The sequence below is a fragment of the Marmota flaviventris genome, chromosome 13 (assembly GCF_047511675.1).
Source record: "Marmota flaviventris isolate mMarFla1 chromosome 13, mMarFla1.hap1, whole genome shotgun sequence".
NCBI lineage: Eukaryota > Metazoa > Chordata > Mammalia > Rodentia > Sciuridae > Marmota > Marmota flaviventris.
Genome location: NC_092510.1, coordinates 32,499,316 through 32,518,565, shown reverse-complemented (window position 1 = coordinate 32,518,565; position 19,250 = coordinate 32,499,316). Strand labels below are relative to the sequence as shown.

Here is a 19,250-nt window from a genome sequence, read left to right as displayed (position 1 = left end):
CACTGTGACTTAGAAGTCAGATCAGTCTCTACCAGAATTCCCCACTCATTTTTCCTTAGATAGTTGCTCTTAAGGCCAGTACCTGCTACTCCCTGGTAGAAGGGCTGCTATGGTGGGATCCAGATCTCCTTTGGTACTAAATGGCATGATCACTATTAGATTTCAAATTTTAATATTACTATTAATAAATGTATGAGTTGTGGTTCAGGGCAAGTCTGCCATTTTATATAAAATTATTTTTTCAGTGACCTTATTTTTGACTTTTGAAAAAGAAACCCAAAGATTAATTAAAACTGTTCATTACTATTCCTGATTTGTCCCAAATCACTTATGAGCAGTATAAATAACCTTGGATGTAGAGCTGAATTATTAGAAAAGCAAGAGATCTTATAAAATGATTTGTGTAACTCTTTGAGAAGGAGGAAGGAATCATGTTTTTTTAATACTTAGTGGAGTGTCTATTTAACACGTGCACGGTCCTGGGTTCAACCCCCAGCACACGTAAATAAGCAAACAAGTAAAGAAATATTTTAAAATATGTATTTATATTTTTCCAGGTACTTGAAATATAAACTGTTAAAAGATTTTGTTCCCTTCTTCAATCTTAGGCCAGAAAGAAATTCTTTGTTTATCCTGGGATTAGAGAGATTAGATGTTTCATCCTAGACAAAAGTAGAGGGAACAAAGATTCAAATGCAAATTGGTCAGATTGCAAAGGCATGTTTTCCTCCTCTTTCATAGTGATTTTTCAGTATTGTATTATTCAGTCAAAAGACTTTTTCCCCCTCTTCAACCTGAGCCTGATGCTTCATTAATTTTTACAAATGTCACCATCTTGTTTCATGGAAGTTGTCTGCTATGTGCTGTTACCACATACTGCTGAGTACCATCCTGCTTTGTTTTCTAATATTTGTTTCTATGGAAAGTATTAAATAGGTTTGCTTCCAGGTGCTGAATGCCTTTTGTTTCAGGTAACCAAGCAACGTTTTTCTTCTATTAAGTTAGAAATGTGGTAGGCAAATAATGCACATTTCTGTTAAAATGTCTAGCCTACTTCTTTTCCTCTTTCCATCCACTTAAAAAAAAAAAAAAAATCTGTAGGCCTATCATGTGTTCATTCCCCAGAACTGCAAATGAATGAATGAAGGCTGTATCATCATGGATACAGCATTAGTTCATGATTAACATCACCATAGTAGTAAAAAAGAAAAGAAAAGCTGCTATAAAACAGTGGCAGGCCACAAACAGACTGGGATCTGAGCTGACAGTTGAACCTATAAGTTTTCTATTTCAGTTTTCTGTCCCTCTGGGACATTGGACAGAATCTGGAGACCGTTTTCTTTCTTTCTTCTTTTTTTTTTCTTTTGGTATTGGGGATCAAATTCAGGGGCACTTTACCACAAAGCCATATCCACAGCCCTTTTTGTTTATTATTTTGATACAGGATCTTATTAAGTTGCTTAGGGTCTTGCATAGTTGCTGAGGCTGGCCTTTTGATCCTGCCTCAGCCTCACAGGTGATGAGGATTAGAGGGATTAGAGATGCCTGTGCCTTAGTACCCAGTGTGAATTGTCCTGTATCTTAAGTCAATGGTTTTCAAACTTTTCAGCTATAGAATTCTTTAGTAAAGCAGAAGCTTACTCAGGAGTCCCATGAACACAACAGGTTAAAACAACTGTCACTAATGGGGAGAAGGTAGCCCAGAACTTAAATGCTGTGAGATGAATGTTCACTGGAAATAGCTTTGATCATTAAAATATTTCAAGTGAAAAAATGGAAAAATTGGTATACCCTGCCTTGGAATCTACATTGCTCTGGAAATGTGTGGGCTGACAATTGCTTTAGTTTTTTACAAGTAAGAAACTGTTTCCTTTTTTACTAAATCTTCTTATTTGTATTGTTTGTTTGTTTGTGTTTATTGCAGTACTGAGGATTGAACCTAAGGACACTTTATCCCAGCCCTTTTTAAAACTTATTTTTTATTTTGAGATAGGGTCTTGCTAAATTGTTCAGGTTGTCTTTGAACAGTGATCTTCATGCCTCAGCCTCCTGAGTAGCTGGAATTATAAATAGCTGAGATCACAGAGGTGCACCACTATGCCCAGCTAAATCTTTTTGCTGAATAAAGTTAGGCCCTTGCTTCTCACATCCAAAATTTAGTACCTCCTGATTGGCAATTTTTATCTTATTGATTCTAAGTTTTTATTCTCATTGAGTGTCCCACTGTAGCCCTTGTCTAGTTGAACTTAATTACTTTGAACAAATAAATTCTCCTCTCCTTTTTAATATCTTTGCTTCTCATCTGAACTATACTCAGATATGAGGCCAATAAGACAGTGGTTTGGGGTGGGGTGGGGAGAGCCTTAATCCTCTTAACTGTTTCAAGACCTCCAGTGGGGAAGTGGTGAGTCTGTAGCAGCAGGAGGCTCCCTGAAGCTCTGTCTCCAGAGGACTCCTGCTTTTTATGTCTTCTATAGTGTGGGAAAAGCCAGTTGGTTGGGGAGAGAGGTCTGCCTCTACAATGCATTAGAAACAAAAAAGTCATACTATTTGGAAGAAAATGAGCAAAGGAAATGAGATGAGTCACCATGCTTGGCACTAAATGAATGCTTTTAAAATGAATTACCTTGTGGAGAATTTTTCCTTATTTTTTCAAAACGTCTTTGAATTTAAAGAGTGTATTTATATCAGGACATCTACAAATTAAGTACCTTATTACAGAATCTTTAATAGAAAAACTGTCTAAATGCTGATAAGCATTGGTGCTTATCACAATTTATAATTGGAATGGAAATGCAAAGCCTTCATACTTGATCATAGTAATATCATAGCCAGAGAAGACTCTTGACTTTGTAAATTTCTATAGGGAAATGGCTAAAGAGTAATGGGCAAAGTTGAGTACCTTAAGAATGAAATAGCATGAAGAAAGAGAGATTATAAAAGGTTTGGTAAAAATAGAATGTTTAATTTGTGTTTACTGCCTAAAGACTGATTTTCTATAAATTGTTTTATTCTTACCACTTAAATATAGCAGTTGGATTACTCTTCAGTTTATACATTATCAGATACCTCCCATACCACCATGTTTCAAATATCATTTTTTATTATTAATTTAGGATATTAGACTTAGAGTAAATAGCAGTGTGTTTATTATATTTTATTGACTAAGAGACAAGAACTGGCATTTTAAATGTCGTATTATATTTCACTAAATTTTTACCAGTTTAAACTCCAAATGACATCCCAACAATTTTCATCAAAATAAATGCATTACTAGAAATAAATACAAAGTATCACATTACCAGACCAATGAAAAGTTGATTATTTACTGCTATAAGACATAATTAATTGATTAGGAAGAAAAATATTATTCTAAAATACAACAGAAGAAAGGGCTATTTAAGATTAAACTTTCGTGATCAGTCTGTTCCTCTCTCTGTAGACGTGTACCTGTGTAGCTTATTTGAAAATTCAGGTAAGTTTGTGATGGCAGAGGTTGTTGGGAAAAAGATAGTTGAGTAGTACATGCCATCTTCCAGAATCCAAACAGAATTAAAAGATAATAAAGACACAACTGTAGTTGTTTTTTTCTTGTCCATCTTCTTTCTAGCCCTCACCTCCTTCCTTGCCTCCATCCTTCATATGCATAGTAAGATCTGCTGTTAACAGCTGTGGAAGGCTGTCCATCTCCCCCACCCCCAGCAGTGGAGTCTTTCCCCCACTAATACAGTGTGACTTCATGAATTAAGGATTAGGAATGACATTGCAGAGAATATATCTTAGATCAATAAAGTACTTTTAGTAAGGATTGCCCTCTGGGATATAGAAATAGCTGCTGTTGTAGAGCATTCGTCTTTAATGGTATTTTGGAAATGCAGTTTTACTGTTGAGGCTCTGAAATGATGTATCATTTCTGACTTGAATTTTAACGGTAAAAAGTTAGAAACCAGTATGCAAGAATGCCTCTAAAATTAGAAATTATATTCTGTTGATGGTAATTGTGAGAATTATTGCAAGAATTCTTCAGGGAATTTTCAGGAAGCTGATGCAATTTGGGGAAGCAGGGTAAAAGGGAAAGGAAAAGATTTCAGCTGCTTAAAGCTGACCTAAGGAGGTCACATATAGCTGTTCTTTAACCTGAGAACACCAATTTTTTCTTTTTTCAGATTGCATTTTAAATCAGTGAATAATTAAGATATTAAAATGAGGGGCTGGAGCTGTAGCTCAGTGATAGAGCACCTGCCTTTCATTTGTGAGACACTAGGTTCAATCCTTAGCACCACATAAAAATGGATAAATAAAGATATTGTGTCTATCTGCAAATATATATATATATATATATATATATATATATATATATATATATTTTTTTTTTTTTTTTTTAAATTGATATTTTATTGAATTTAACATTTTTTCAAAGCTCTGCCATACCTATTACATTCTATTAACCACGCTGTAGAGTTAGAAACAATGAGGAAGTGGCCTTAGAAATTTAGATGACTTACCCTATTCAGCTAGCAGGCAGCAGATTCACAGTTAGGATTCAGATTTTTTTTTTTTTTTAAATCATAGTCTCTCACTACTCTCTTTTATTTCAATATCATATCAGATCACAGAGGTTTGATACAAAGTCATGCTCCATGACTTGAACTACTTCTGTATCTTAAATTAACCAAAACAGAATTTTCACTTATAAAATATGCCTATTAGAAAACCTCATATTGTGTAACCAGATTTCCATTAACCTACAACAACCAAAAGACTCAGATGAATTTGAAAGATAATTTACTATAATCTACTTGTTTTATTAGGTTAAAAAACAATTGTCTATAGGAAGAGTCCAGGGTAATAGCAAAGGATATTAACTGAGACGTAGCTCTGAATTTCAGAGCAAAAAGGATTGCTAGCAATGACAGGAAACTCGGTTCGATATGCAATTATTTTAAATAGTATCTTTAATATACAAGTCACTATGCTGCGTGTTATAGAATATACCAAGGTGAATCTCTGCTGCCAATAAATTTGCAATCTATTAAGAGCAGGAGGGTCCACAGGTAACTCTTGGGTAGATCACAAGAAATGCTAGGTGTAAGTAAAAAGGGAAGGACATAATGTCAGACTGAGATTGCAGCGGAATAATAAAATGAAAACAGAGAGATAGGTCTAGAAAAGACATGAATTAAAAGTAGAAGGTGGTATAAACAGTGTTTGCAGGAAATCCTATGAGGAAGAAATTAAAGGAAAATAAATAAGAATCTCCTCTTCCCTCAGAAAAAAATTTGGTAATCATGAGCTCTCTCTCTCTGTATCCTGTTAGTTCCTTGTAAATTCATTATCCTTTTTAGTTTTCTTTTTTTTTTTTTTTCTCATTACTTTACTTGGTGACCCATGAACATTGATCAGAGTTACCAATCAAAAGGAGGTTTTGTTCTTCCTTGAATGTACACATGATGAAGAAAAAATAAGAGTTGGAATTCTGGTTTGTGGCTTTACTCTTAGCCTTAGAAACTGGGTTATCACTTTTTTGTTGTTCTTTTACCAAAGTAAACGTGTATTACAGTCTTGTTTATATAAAAATGATAAGTACTACAGTTTTATCAGTTTCTCCACGTGGCACTATGTATGTGGCAATAAGCTATATATATTGGTCTCTGTGATTGTGCTTTTCAATACAGCATTTCTTGTAATAGACATGCTCTGAAAGTTAATCAGTGTTATGAAAGTTGTGTCATCACATTCAGGAGCATCAAAATATCCAGGAGTGAAGTTTTAGTCATAGGTTGCTCTTGATATGAGTGTATTATATAATGACTTTAACCCCTGACTTTACTCTTGCCTAAGATCTTGGGTCTTCTTTCATGTTTATAAAGGTAAAATAGAGTTTTCATTACTTCTATTACTCATTTACCTGTATGTGAATATTACTTGTTCACATCGATTGGTGCAGCAACTTTTGATTTAGAATTGTCTGCCCTAAATAATTTCATCCTCTCTTTTTTTTTCCCCCTTAAATTGTTCCTGGTCAGAGGTGAATATGTTGCACTCTTAAGAATTCTTATCCAATCTACCGCTGCGATAAGAAGTAGTATAACCTCTCCATTTACTTTCAAATACATAATCTAGAGACATAAGGAAGTGAATTGGAACTATGTACAGTCAGGGTACTTGAAATTTGAGAGTATTGTTTCCTTATATGCATCTTATAAGTAGCATGTGATGCAATCCTATAATATGGTATTAGAATCTTCCTCTGTTGGGTATAGATGACTTACAGCCACTTCAGGAAATGTGACTTTGTGAAACTCTACCAATATTGAGTGTCTATTATTTGTACTCAGGAGGGTGGAGTACCACAGGCCACTGTTTACCAAAGCATACCAAAGCACCTCATCATCACATAAGTGATAATACAAGTGCAGCTGAATTATGGTATAGGTTAAAGTGTAATGACCAGGAAATGAAGGCATTGTCAGAAAGGTTGTAACAAGAGACATTTTCTTTCTGACAATTACTAATCTATTTTAAGCCTGTCCCCATGGAAAATCCTAAGAGTACAGGAGAAATTTTACCTCACTGATAGATGGTCCAACTATTGATATGTTTAATTATATAATATGAAAAGTCATGTTATTATTAAAACATGACTTTTAATTGAGTAGAGGTTATGAATACATTGATTACTATTATTAATAGTAAGGTGTCAGCACTTTTAGTACTATTATAAAGAATGAGACTCAAAGAAGTGAAGGTTATATGACAAGATATATGTGAGGGCTGGGGATATAGCTCAGCTGGTAGAGTGTTTGCCTCACATGCACAAGGCCCTGTGTTCAATCCCCAGCACCACAAAAAAAAAAAAAAAAATATATATATATATATATATATATATATATATATATATATATATATATATATATATATATGATTATATGACAGGGACATGTCAAAGATGGGCTAGAAGCTTGGTCTCCTGTTTTCCAAAGTAGTGTTCTTTCTCTTTTGTTTTCAAAAAATTGTATTTTCTAGTTCTTATGGTGGTCGATTAAGAACTTCAAATTCTGTCTCTAATTTTTATTCATAAAATATAATGAACAGGACTGGGGAGATTGCTGAGTGATAGAGTGCTTGCCTTGCATGAGTGAGGCTCTGGGTTCAATCCCCAGTACCAACCATACACATAAAAACATATATATATATATATATACACACACACACACATGCATACATACATAGATACATATATATTTATATAGAACATTTATTAGCTTCATTTAATTTTTCTTTTATGTTTTTCATTATAAAAAAATACAGTACCATTTTTTAAAAATGTATTACTATCTCCCTTGTCAGTAAACATAGTTTGTAGAAGTGATCTGTATTTTTCTTTGACCGTATATTCCACCAAAATTATTAGTTGTAGTATAGGCATGATCATGATTGTTCAAATGATTGTTTCTGGAAATTGTTTTTCCCCAAGAAATGAAGTCAAAACTACTATTTAACATCTCTGAATTTTTTTTAAGGGTGGGGGAATTTTCAAATGTAGCCATTTTCAAGGAAAAATTTAATATTTAGGTGTTATTTTTTGGTGCTGGGAATGGAATCCCTAGTGCTCTACCACTAAGCCATTCCCCCAGCCCTACTTAGAGTTAATTTAAAGTTATTCCTTCATGGATTCTATAAGGAAAGAAAATATCCTGGAGTGATTAAAGAATTTATAGATTTTTTAAAAGGTATTTTACAACACTTTATAGGTTTTGTGACTACTTGGAATGTATAATTCTTATTAAAATGATGTCTAAACCATTCTCTTTTTTTTTTTTTTTTTTTGGTACCAGGGATTAAACTCAGAGGTACTTGACCACTAAGCCACATCCGTGCAGCCCTATTTTGTATTTTTATTTAGAGACAGGATTTCACTGAGTTGCTTAGTGCCTTGCAGTTGCTGCGGGTGGCTTTGAACTCTCCATTCTCCTGTCTCAACCTCCCAAGCCACTGGGATTACAGGTGTGCATCACTGCGCCCTGCTAAACCATTCTCATATTTAAGATCAAGATTATTTGGATAGATAAGTGTAATGTTGAGGTGGAAAAATAATGCAGAAACTGTTATTTTTGCTAGCCAAAAACTGCTACCTTTAACAGTAACCTCCTATACTTATAGGGGCGGGGGAACTGCTGTCCCTTTAGAAAACTTAAAATACCTTCAAAATTTTCAGCCAGGCAAGGTGTCATATAGCTGTAATCCCAGCTATTCAGTAGGTTGAAGCAGGAGGAGGGTAGCAAGTTCAAGGCAACCCTTGTTAATTTAGCCAAACGCTGTCTCAAGATTAAAAACAACAAATAAAATGGGCTTGGGGGTATCGCTTAGTGGTAAAACACTTGACTAGCAAGTGAGAAGTCCTGGATCCCCAGCACCTCCCTGCCCCCCCCCACACACACACACACATACACATACACACACACATATACAAAGTTTGTTCCTTTTTGTTTCAGCTAAGACTCTTTGGAGACACACACAAAAAAATGTGTCTGCCATCTTCCTTTTGGAATATGTGATGAATAATCTTGAACTGAATATGCTCAGGAATATGTACCTAAACTGAGCATGCTCAGGAAGGTACTAGCCCCCTCCACATGCTTTCCTATGTATAAGTGTAAGTTTCCTCAATGAATCCCTCTCTCTCTGTCATCTTACTTGCTGCAATTAATAAACCTCTCTCCATGCTTTTATCTTCTGGTTGTGCTCATGGGCTTTGCACTCAGCAAGAGGAGAACACAGCATTCAGTTACATGTTTAGAAAGCCTCTCACTATACTCTTCAGGGAAAGCCTGGATTTAAAGGTTTGAAAGAGGCATACCAAGGTGCCACTTACTTTTATGATAGGGAAAGTAAAATTTTATAATTCATATTTTCACAAACATGTCATATTTATTTTAAAAAAGGACAAAATGTCAATGTAATTGTGCACATTTGCTTTACTGTGAGATTGTGTGTGTGTGTGTGTGTGTGTAGTCAGAACTTCTATCCTAACAAAATACAAATGATTTTCAGAAAAAGTTTAAATTTGAGAAGAGCATAGTTGCTTTCAACAATAGAATTCATTCTGTTCTCAGAATTGGCTATTGTAGTCTCAATGAGCAATAGGAACACCGTAAAACTTGAGTATGAAGGCAATATTATTTTGATATTGGTCAAGACTTCTCAAAGGTTGTAAGCATAAGAATTTCTTGAAGAGTTTATCAAACAGATCCTTGGGACCTATTCCCAAGATTCTGGTTACCTAAATAATTCAGGGAGTCCAGGAATCTGCATTTTAATAAACTATGCAAATGTTTAGATTCTTAGGAGTAGATGGGCTAGAGAACTAGGACCTTTTGACTCCAGACTCCAAAACAAGTTAGCCATTTTAAACCTTTTTTATATGTAAATTTTAACACCAGCTCTGCTGCTAATACAGTTTTATCCTCAAATTAGCAATTAAGGATTTGTTTTCCCCAGGAGTCTCTAGTATGTAACCAGATTCTGATTTCTTTTGAAGCCTCAGATGAACCTAACCAAGAGAGATTTTAACATTATTTTAAAACTTTAAAAATATTGAAGGCAAAAAGCATTGTGAAGATTTTTCTAATCCATTTGAATTATTAGAACTTAATTCCATGTTCATTCTAATGGTTTAGAAATTGTTGATCTATTTTTTATTGCAGAGTAACTAAGTAAAGCTTTTTGGTACACTAAAACACAAGTATACCAAAATAATTCAACCCAGACATTTTTAATAATTATTTTCATTTAAATCATATATCAAAGAGGTTTTGGGTTTTGTTTAAAATTTTTCCCATTTGGGGCTCTTGAAGTATAATTTATGTACAGCAAAATTCACCCTTTGTAGCACACAGTTTAAATTCTAACACACACAAATGTATATAGTTGTAAGAACAACATCACAGTCAAAATATAAAACATTTCCTCTGTGATTAATTTAACAAAATTATGCTGTATCATGCTGTGTGTATATGTAAATAACCAAAGGGAATTCTACCTTTCTGTATATGTAAAAAGCATCAATCAAAAATAAATAAATAAATAAAAGAAAGGAAGATTGGTAGAGAAAGGAGAATGGGGGAGAGAGGAGGGGAGAAAAGAAGGGAGGAATAACAGGAACTAAAACAGAGAAAATCGCATGCTTGATTTTGTCAAAATGAACCCTACTCTATGTATAACCATAATGTTGTAATAAAAACATATGTCTATAAAACATTTCCATTACCCAAGACATTTTTCATACCACTTTATTTATATATATATCAGCAGAATACATTACAATTCTTATTACATATATAGAACACAATTTTTCATATCTCTAGTTGTATACATATCACTTTATAGAGACTCCTGCTCACTGCCAGCCCTGGCAAGTACTGCTGTTTTCCTTCCCTACACTTTTACCTTTCCTGAATGTCCTCTATGTAGAATCATATAGTATGTAGAGTTTTGAGTATAGCTTCTTTAGTTTAACATAGTGATTTGAGATTCATCCACATTGTGTGAATTAGTATAGAGATCCATTTTATTGCCAAGCAGTGTTCTATTGTAAGGGTGTAACACAGACTGTTCATTTACTCATCTGTGGAGGGATATTCAAGTGTTAGCAATTGTATATCATGCTGCCATGAACATTCATATACTGCATTTTGTGTGAATATAGTTTTATTTTTCTTGAGTAAATATTTAGTAGTGAGATTGCTGGGTTGTATATGAAGGGTATGTGTATTCCAAACTGTTTTCCAAAGTGGTTGTACCTTTTACATTCCCACCAGCAGGGAGTAGGAGTTGCAGTTCTGCGTCCTGGTCAGCACTAAGAATTGTTAAGTTTTTGCTTTTTGTTTCAGTTTCCCCTTTATTTAGCCACAAATGAATAGATCTCTCATTGCAATTTTGATTTACATTTCCTTAATGAACAGTGAAGACAAGCATCTTTTCATGTGTTCATTTCACATCTTTCTTTGAACTTTCTGTTAAGACCTTGAAATCATGTTTTATCTTGTTATTACTGAGTTTCGAAAACTCTTTGTATATTATGGATATGAATCAAATCTGTTTTGCACATATTTTCTGCCAATATCTGGCTTATTTTGTTTGTTTGTTTTTTCAATCTCTTTTAGTGTCTTTTGTCTTTTGTTTGTTTTTTGAGATGGGGTCTGGCTGTATTGCCCAGGCTGGTCTCAAATTCATGGACTCAAGTGGGAGACACCAAGTGTCCTTGAAGAGGAGAAAGTTTTATCTTGATGAAGGTCCAATCTAATAAATCATGATTATGGATCATGGTTTTATTATCATAGCTAAGAATTCTGCCTAGCTAAGAATCACAAATAGTTTCACCTATGTTTTCTCCTCCAAGTTGTATGATTCTGTTGTGTTTATAATTTATTTTCTTTTAATTTTAGGGATGTCTGATTGTTTATGCATCTTCTGTTTAAAAGACCATTCTTTCTTTATTCAATGGTCTTTGTACTGTGTTGAAAATCAGTCAAATATATATATATATATATATATATATATATATATATACACACACACACACACACACACACACAGTATGGGTTTGTTTCTGGATACTATTCTGTTTCATTGGTCTATGCATCTGTCACTTCACAAATGTACCTGAGTACTGCAGTTTTCTTGTAAGTCTTGAAATTATATATTTTGAGGCCTCCAACCTTGTTTTTTAATTATTTTGCCTGTAATAGTTTCTTGGCTTTTTCATATAACTTTTAAAATCAGCTTTTTACTTTCTACATGAAGTCATTGGCCAATGCTGGAAACATATGAATATAGTTTTCTTTTGTTTAATAATCCTATATATTATGATTTTATTAAACTCATTTTAAATTTCTAGAACATTTTTGGAGATTTCTTTGGATTTTCTACATAGACAATGATGATTTTTTTTTCCCCTAATGAAAGACAATTTGATTTCTTCTTCCCCAATCAATCTGACATTTAGTTAGCTATTTCTGGTTTTATTACACTTGCCTAGGACTTCCAATATTATTCTGGAAAGAAGTGGTGAAATCAGATATTCCTATTATATATTCCTATTCCTGATCATGTGGAAAGGCATTTAGTCTTTTATTATGAAGTATAATATTTGCTGTGGGTTCTTTGTAAAAACTTTGTGTAAGCCTTAGGACATTTCATTCAATTATAGTTTACTGAAAACTATATAACCGATAGTTGTGAAATTTTGTTAGATAAAGCTTTTTTTTTTTTTTTTTTTATTTTGAGGCAGGGTCTTGCTAAGTTCTTGAGGCTGGTCTTAAACTTGTGATCCTCCTGCCTCAGCCTTCTGAGTCTCTGGAATTATAGGTATGCACCACTGCACCTGGGTACATGAAGCTTTTTCTGTATCTCTTGAGGTCATCATGTGGCTTTTCTTCCTTAAAACATTAGTTTGATGAACTGTATTTAATGGTTCTTAAATATTGAATTATCCTTATTTTCCCAGAATACACCCCACTTGGCCAAGATATATATGTTACTGGGTTTGATTTGCTAATATTTTTTCAGAGATTTTGTTTGTTTGTTTTTGTGGTACTAGGGATTAAACTCAGTGGCGCTCTGCCACTAAATATATCACCAGCCTTTTAAAATTTATTTTTTATTTCAGGGGTCTTACTAAGTTGCTGAGGCTGGCCTCAAATTCCTGACCTTGTCAATGGGGATTTATGGGTAGACCACCATGCCCGGCTGATAATTTTCTTTAATGCACAAGTATTTAATTTTGGTTGTCATATTTACCTACTTTTTTGTTTGGTCACTTATTCTCTTAATGTCATATGAAAGAATACTTTACCTAACTCAAGTTTGCAAAGATTTCTCCTTGAGTTTCTTCTAGACTTTACTTTTGTTCCTAAGAGTTTATATGTTTAGCTCTTCTATTTAGGCCTTTGAGCCATTTTGAGTTAATTTGTGTGAAGTAGCAGAGTGTGGAGGCAAACTTCATTCTTTTGCACCTGGAGATTTACTTGGCCCTGCACAATTTGTTTGAAAAGACTGTTCTTTCCCTGTTGCATTATCTTGGCACCCTAGTCAAAAAATATTTGATCAAAATGTGAGGGTTTATTTCAAGACTGAATTCTATTTTGTTGACGTATACATCTATCCTTTGCCAGTATTAAACAGTCCGGTTTACTGTAGGTTTGTAGTGTGTTTTGAAATCTGGAATATGAATCCTCCCATTTTATATTTCCTTTTCAACACTGTTTTGGCTCTCTTGAGTGCCTAGTATTTCTTCAGGTGCCTTGGAGATATTGTGGGCTCAGTTATGGTCTACTACAACAAAGCAAATATTACCATAAAATGAGTCACACATATTTTTTGGTTTTCCAGGTAAAAGTTATGCTTATACTGTATGGTAGTCTGTTAAGTGTACAATACCATTACATCTAGAAAAACATTGTACATGCTTTAATTAAAAAGTACTTCTTAATGGAATCACCATTTCACCCAGTTATCCCACTCCTCAGTATATATCCAAAGGAGTTAAAACCAGCATACTACAGTGACACAGCCACATCAATGTTTATAGTTGCACAATTCACAATATTAACCTATGGAGCCAACCTAGGTGCCCATCAACAGATGAATGGATAAAGAAATTGTGGTGTATATATACACAATGGAATATTACTCATCCCTAAAGAAATATGACTTTATGACATTTGCCAGTAAATGGGTTGATCTGGAGACTATCAGGCTAAGTGAAATAAGCCAATCCCAAAAGACCAAAGGGCAGATGTTTTCTCTGATATGTAGAAGCTAACCCACAATGGTGGGGGATGTGGTAGGGGGGCGGAGTAGGAGTTGTTTTGATTAGACAAAGGGGAATGAGGGAAGGGATCAGGGATAGGAATGGGAAAAACAATGGGAAGAATCTGACATAACTTTCCTGTGTACACATATGAATACCGCATAGTGAATCCCACCATGATGTACATTCACAAGACTGGGACCCTAATTAGAATAAGATATATTTCATGCATGTATAATTTTATCAAAATGGACTCTGCTGTCATGCATAACTAAAAAGAACCAATAAAAATAAACTACTTCTTTGTATTAAAAAAACCCTAATGATCACATAAGCCTTCAGCAACTCGTGGTCTTTTTTGCTGGTGGAGGGTCTTCTTTTAATATTGATGTCTTCTAACCAGTCAAGATGATGGGAGCAGAAGGTTAGGGTAGCTGTGCCAGTTTCTTAAGACAAGGAAATTTGCTGCATTGACTGACCCCTGATTTCACAAAAGATTTCTCTGAAGCATGCAGTGCTGTTTGATAGCATTTTACCCAGAGATAAGCAACTTTCAAAATTGGAGTCAGTCCTCTCATACCCTGGAATGGCTTTATCACCTAAGTTTATGTGACACTCAATCTTTGGTTATCATTTTCACAATGTTCCTAATCCTTGGTTATCATTTTCACAGTAGTCATAGCATCTTCACCAGGAATAGATTCCATCTCAGTAAACCAGTTTATTTGTTTATCTGTTAGAAGCAACTTCTCATCCATAAAGTTTTATCATGAGATTGCAACAGTTCTGTCACATCATGAGGCTCCAGTTCTAATTCTAGTTCTCTTGCTATTTTTGCCACATCTGCGTTGCTTTTTCCACTTAAACTCCTCAAAGTGTCCATAAGGGTTGCAGTCAACTTCTTCCATACAGCTATTAATGCAATATTTTGAACTCCAATTAACCATGTTCTTAATGGCATCTAAAATGGTAACTCCTCTCCAGAAGGATTTCAATTTACTTTTACCTAGTTCCATCAGAGGAATCACCATCTGTGGCAGCTGTAGCCTTATGAAATGTATTTCTTTAATAATAGGGGTTGAAAGTTGAAATGTCTCCTTCTTATATGGGCTACAGAATGAATGCTGTGTTAGTGGGCATGAAAACAACAAAAGTCTCCTTTACACTTTTGTCAACATTCTCTAGTGAACAGGTGCAATGTTGATGAGCAGTAGTATTTTGAAAGAAATCTTTTTTTTATTTTTATTTTTTCTGAGCAATAGGTCTCAATAGTAGGCCTGAAATATTCAGTAATCCTCTTGTAAACAGTTGTGCTGTCACCAGGCTTTCTAATGCCATTTATAGAGCACAGGCAGAGTAGATTTAGTATAATTCTTTAGGGACCTAGGATTTTTGGAATGATAAGTGAGTATTGACCTCAACTTAAAGTCACTGGTTGCATTAGTCTCTAAAAAGAGACTCAACCTGTTCTCTGAAGCTCTGAGGCCAGGTACTGGCTCCTCCTCTTCTGCTATGAAAGTCATAAATGGCATCTTCCAATATGAGACTGTTTTGTCTATGTTGACAATCTGGCCTGGCACTGTGGTGGCGCATATAACCCCAGGGACACTAGGCTAAGACAGGAGGATGACAGTTTAAAACCGGCCTCAGCAATTTAGTGAGCAACTTAGTGAGATCTTGTCTCAAAATAAAAAATAAAAAGGGCTGAGGCTGTGGCTCAGTGGGTTAAGTGTCCCTGGGTTCAATTCATAATACCAATAAAGAAGAAGAAGGAGAAGGAGAAAACAATCTGGTGTTTGTCGTAGCTTTTGTAGTCAATTATTTTTGCTGGATCTTCTGCATAATTTGCTATGGTTTCTGCATCAGCACTTGCTGCTGCCCCTTGAACTTTTATGTTAAGGAGGTGGCTTCTTTCCTTAAACCTCAGGAACCATTTTCTGCCAGCTTCAAACTTCTTTTGCAGTTTCCTCACCTCTTTGAACTATCATAGAATTGAAGCAGGTTAGGGCCTTGCAAAAAGCAGGTTTGGGGATGGGGGAGTTTTATGGCTGGTTTGTCTTCTATCGAGACCACTCAAACATTTTCTGTAACAGCCATAAGGCTGAGTCACTTTCTTATTCCTGTGTTCACTGGAGTATTAATCTTAATTTCCTTTAAGAACTTGTTCTTTATGTTCGTAACTTGGCTAACTGGTACAAGAGGCCTAGGTTTCAATCAGGTCAGCTTTCCATGTCTTCCTCACTAAAAAAGGCTTAATGATTTCTAGCTTTTGATTTAAAGTGAAAGAGCTGTGACTTTTCTTTTTACTTGAACAGTTCGAGGCCATTTGGGGGTTATTAATTGGCCTAATTTCAATACTCTTGTGTCTCATGGAGTTAGGGGACCTGAAGAAGAGAAGTGAGACAGGGAATAACTCATTAGTGGAGCAGTCAGAACTTACACAATATTTATCATTTCAGTTTGTTGTTTTATATTGGTACTATGGTTGGCATCCCCACACAATTGCCATCATTACATCAAAGATGTCCAAAACCAGATCACCACACCAAATATAAGTATAATGAAAAAGTTTGAAATTTTATAGAAATTACCAAAATGTGACACAGAGACACTATGTGCTTGACCCAGGGTTGCCACAAACCTTCAATTTGTAATTAACAGTATCTGTGAAGCACAATAAAACAAAGCACAGTAAAATAAAGTTTCCCTGTATGAACTGTAGGATCATCCTGCCAATTTATGAGGCGAACGTGATAACCACTACACTACGGAAACACCTTATCCTGCCAATTTGTGAAAGAAAAAAAAAAAGCCAGGCAGAATTTTTATAATGCCATTGAGTCTCTACGTTAATACGGGGAGTATTGCCTTCTTGCCTATATTAAGTGTTCTATTCTATAAATATGGGAATCTTTCCAGATCGTTAGGTCTTTAGTTTCTTTCAGTGATGTTTAGTGTAATGGTCTTATATTTCTTTACTTGAATTTATTCCTAAGTAGTTTATTCTTTTTTGAATTGTTTTGTTGGTAGTGTATAGAAATGCAATTGATTTTGTATATTTTTTTTTTTTTCTTTTTTGACCAGGGATTGAACTCAGGGGCACTCAACCACTGAGCCACATCCCCAGCCCTATTTTGTATTTTATTTAGAGACAGGGTCTCACTGAGTTGCTTAGTACCTTACTAAGTTGCTAAGGCTCGCTTTGAACTGGTGATCCTCTTGTCTCAGCCTTGAACCACTGGGATTACAGGCGTGCGCTACCACACCCAGCTGATATGTTTTAATAACACTTAGAAAGCTTTAAGAAAGTAGATAAACATCAAGTACTACTCTGCAGTTGTAACTGTTATGTAGAAAAGCTGTATATGTAATTTTAAAATGATATAAAATAAATATCTGAGATTGAAATGTAAGAGTTTTGATTTTTAGATTCTCATCCATTCATTTAGTTATACCCTTAGTTCATCAACTGAATCTTAATTAGTAAAAGTTAATATTTTATTTTTCCCTTTCACTTTTAGTGTTAAATGTTTACAAAAGACAGTGAAGGATTCTTACCACATAATGTGTAGACCATGTGCCTCTGAGCTTGAAGTTTGTGCAAAATGTGGAAAGAAAGAAGACATTGTTATTCCGTGAGTATTTCCTTTTACATTTAGATTTTATTCTTAGTAATTGATATATGAACTTTCGTTTTTTTGGAGTAGGGGGGTTACTGGGGATTGAACTCGGGGGCACTCAACCACTGAGACACATCCCCAGCCCTATTTTGTATTTTATTTAGAGACAGGGTCTCACTGAGTTGCTTAGCACCTCACTTTTTGCTGAGGCTGTCTTTGAACTCATGATCTTCCTGCCTTAGCCTCCTAAGCCACCAGGATTACCAGGGTGTGTCACTGCACCAGGCTAAATTTTCTTTTATTGAGACATTAAGTAACTATTGTCTGAAGTTACAACCTATCACACTAATGTAGACATTTTTCTACCTATAGGAAAAGAGTCACTATTTTGTTAAATTTTTCTATTATTACAATAAAAGGGACTCTTTATGTTTTTAAGAAAATCAGATGTTTAGCTATGAGGTTCACATTTATTGAAAAAGAATTGCTCATTATGTAACAACTTTCCTTCAATGGATACCTTTTATTAATTTCTTAGAGCCTATTCTATTGCAACAGTATTATAATTAGTTGAATCCTAAGTTAGTTTTCAAGAACCTGTTCTCTGTACTTACTTTATTAAGCTCCTTTAAGAAATGTAGTGGTGGTCCCCAGCACCACAAAAAAAAAAAAAAAAAAGAAAGAAAAAGAAAGAAATGTAGTGGTGGGCTAGGGCTGCAGCTCAGTGTGGTAGAGTGCTTGCCTCACACATGTGAGGCACTGGATTCAATCCATAGCACCACATAAAGATAAAAAAATAAATGAATAAAGGTATTGTGTCCTTCTACAACTAAAACAGTATTTTTTTTAAAAAAAGGAAAGAAATGTAATAGTAAAGGTCTCTTCAACTGAACTGCATGGTTGAGAAATAATTAGAATTTTTTTTCTTCTATCTTTAGGTTTAATAAAGATCCAGAAAAGACTGAAAATAATGAAAGTTACAAACATACAAGAAACTGCAAAAGCCATGAAGAAAGTGATGCTGATTTAGATTTTGATATTTATTTAGATGATACAGATAATAATCAAGTGGATTAATGACTCAAGTTAAAGAATGTGAAATTTTGACCAACTTTTGCCTTTGAGGGGCTCACAAAAAATATTGTGAAATCCTAATGAGGAAATAAGAAAAACTATAGAAAATACATAAAATATATGTAAGAACAATATAAACTGTGTAAAATATTTGCATAATTATCAAACATTATAAAGCTTTCATCCAGAGTTTTTTATAACAAATTTTTTAGGTTGTATAAATTAGAATAATATCTGCCAAAATACATATTGTGGTATCCTGTTGTAGGTCATGAGAATTATTTAAAAGAATATATTACCAGGGCTGGGGATGTGGCTCAAGCGGTAGCGCACTCGCCTGGCATGCACGCGGCCCGGGTTCGATCCTCAGCACCACATACAAACAAAGATGTCGTGTCCGCCGAAAACTAAAAAATAAATATTAAAAATTCTGTCTCTCTCTCTCACCTCTCTCTTAAAAAAAAAAGAAATTCAAGAATGTATTACCTAAATACATAAATGTATTTGTTATCAAAATAAATGAGACTCAGAATTGGTGGTTATGTAAGAACTATCTCATGTAAAAATAAGATGATATTATTATAAATAATATTAAAAATCAGTAAACAGTCCTCTTGACAAAAGCTCCCTTACTTTATTTTTTTATAATAATGTATAGCAATTTTCCTTTGAAAGCATTTTCATTTACCTCTTCACACTGTTGTACCTTTTTCCTCTTGAGAACTATATATCCAGGAAAAATG

General features: G+C 34.4%; 1 protein-coding gene across 7 annotated transcripts in view; it reads left to right on the top strand.

Annotated features, from left to right (window-relative positions):
• C13H9orf85 (chromosome 13 C9orf85 homolog) overlaps nucleotides 1–18,977 on the top strand; it is a 60,416-nt gene extending 41,439 nt beyond the window's left edge. For all 7 annotated transcript variants that reach the window (XM_071600575.1, XM_071600577.1, XM_027940137.3 and 4 more), the window contains 2 exons: nucleotides 17,335–17,448; nucleotides 18,372–18,977. In XM_071600575.1, coding sequence (XP_071456676.1) covers nucleotides 17,335–17,448; nucleotides 18,372–18,510 — 253 coding nt within the window. In that variant the 3' untranslated portion in view covers nucleotides 18,511–18,977. The remainder of the gene's footprint in view (nucleotides 1–17,334; nucleotides 17,449–18,371) is intronic.
• The last annotated feature ends 273 nt before the right edge of the window (nucleotides 18,978–19,250 follow it).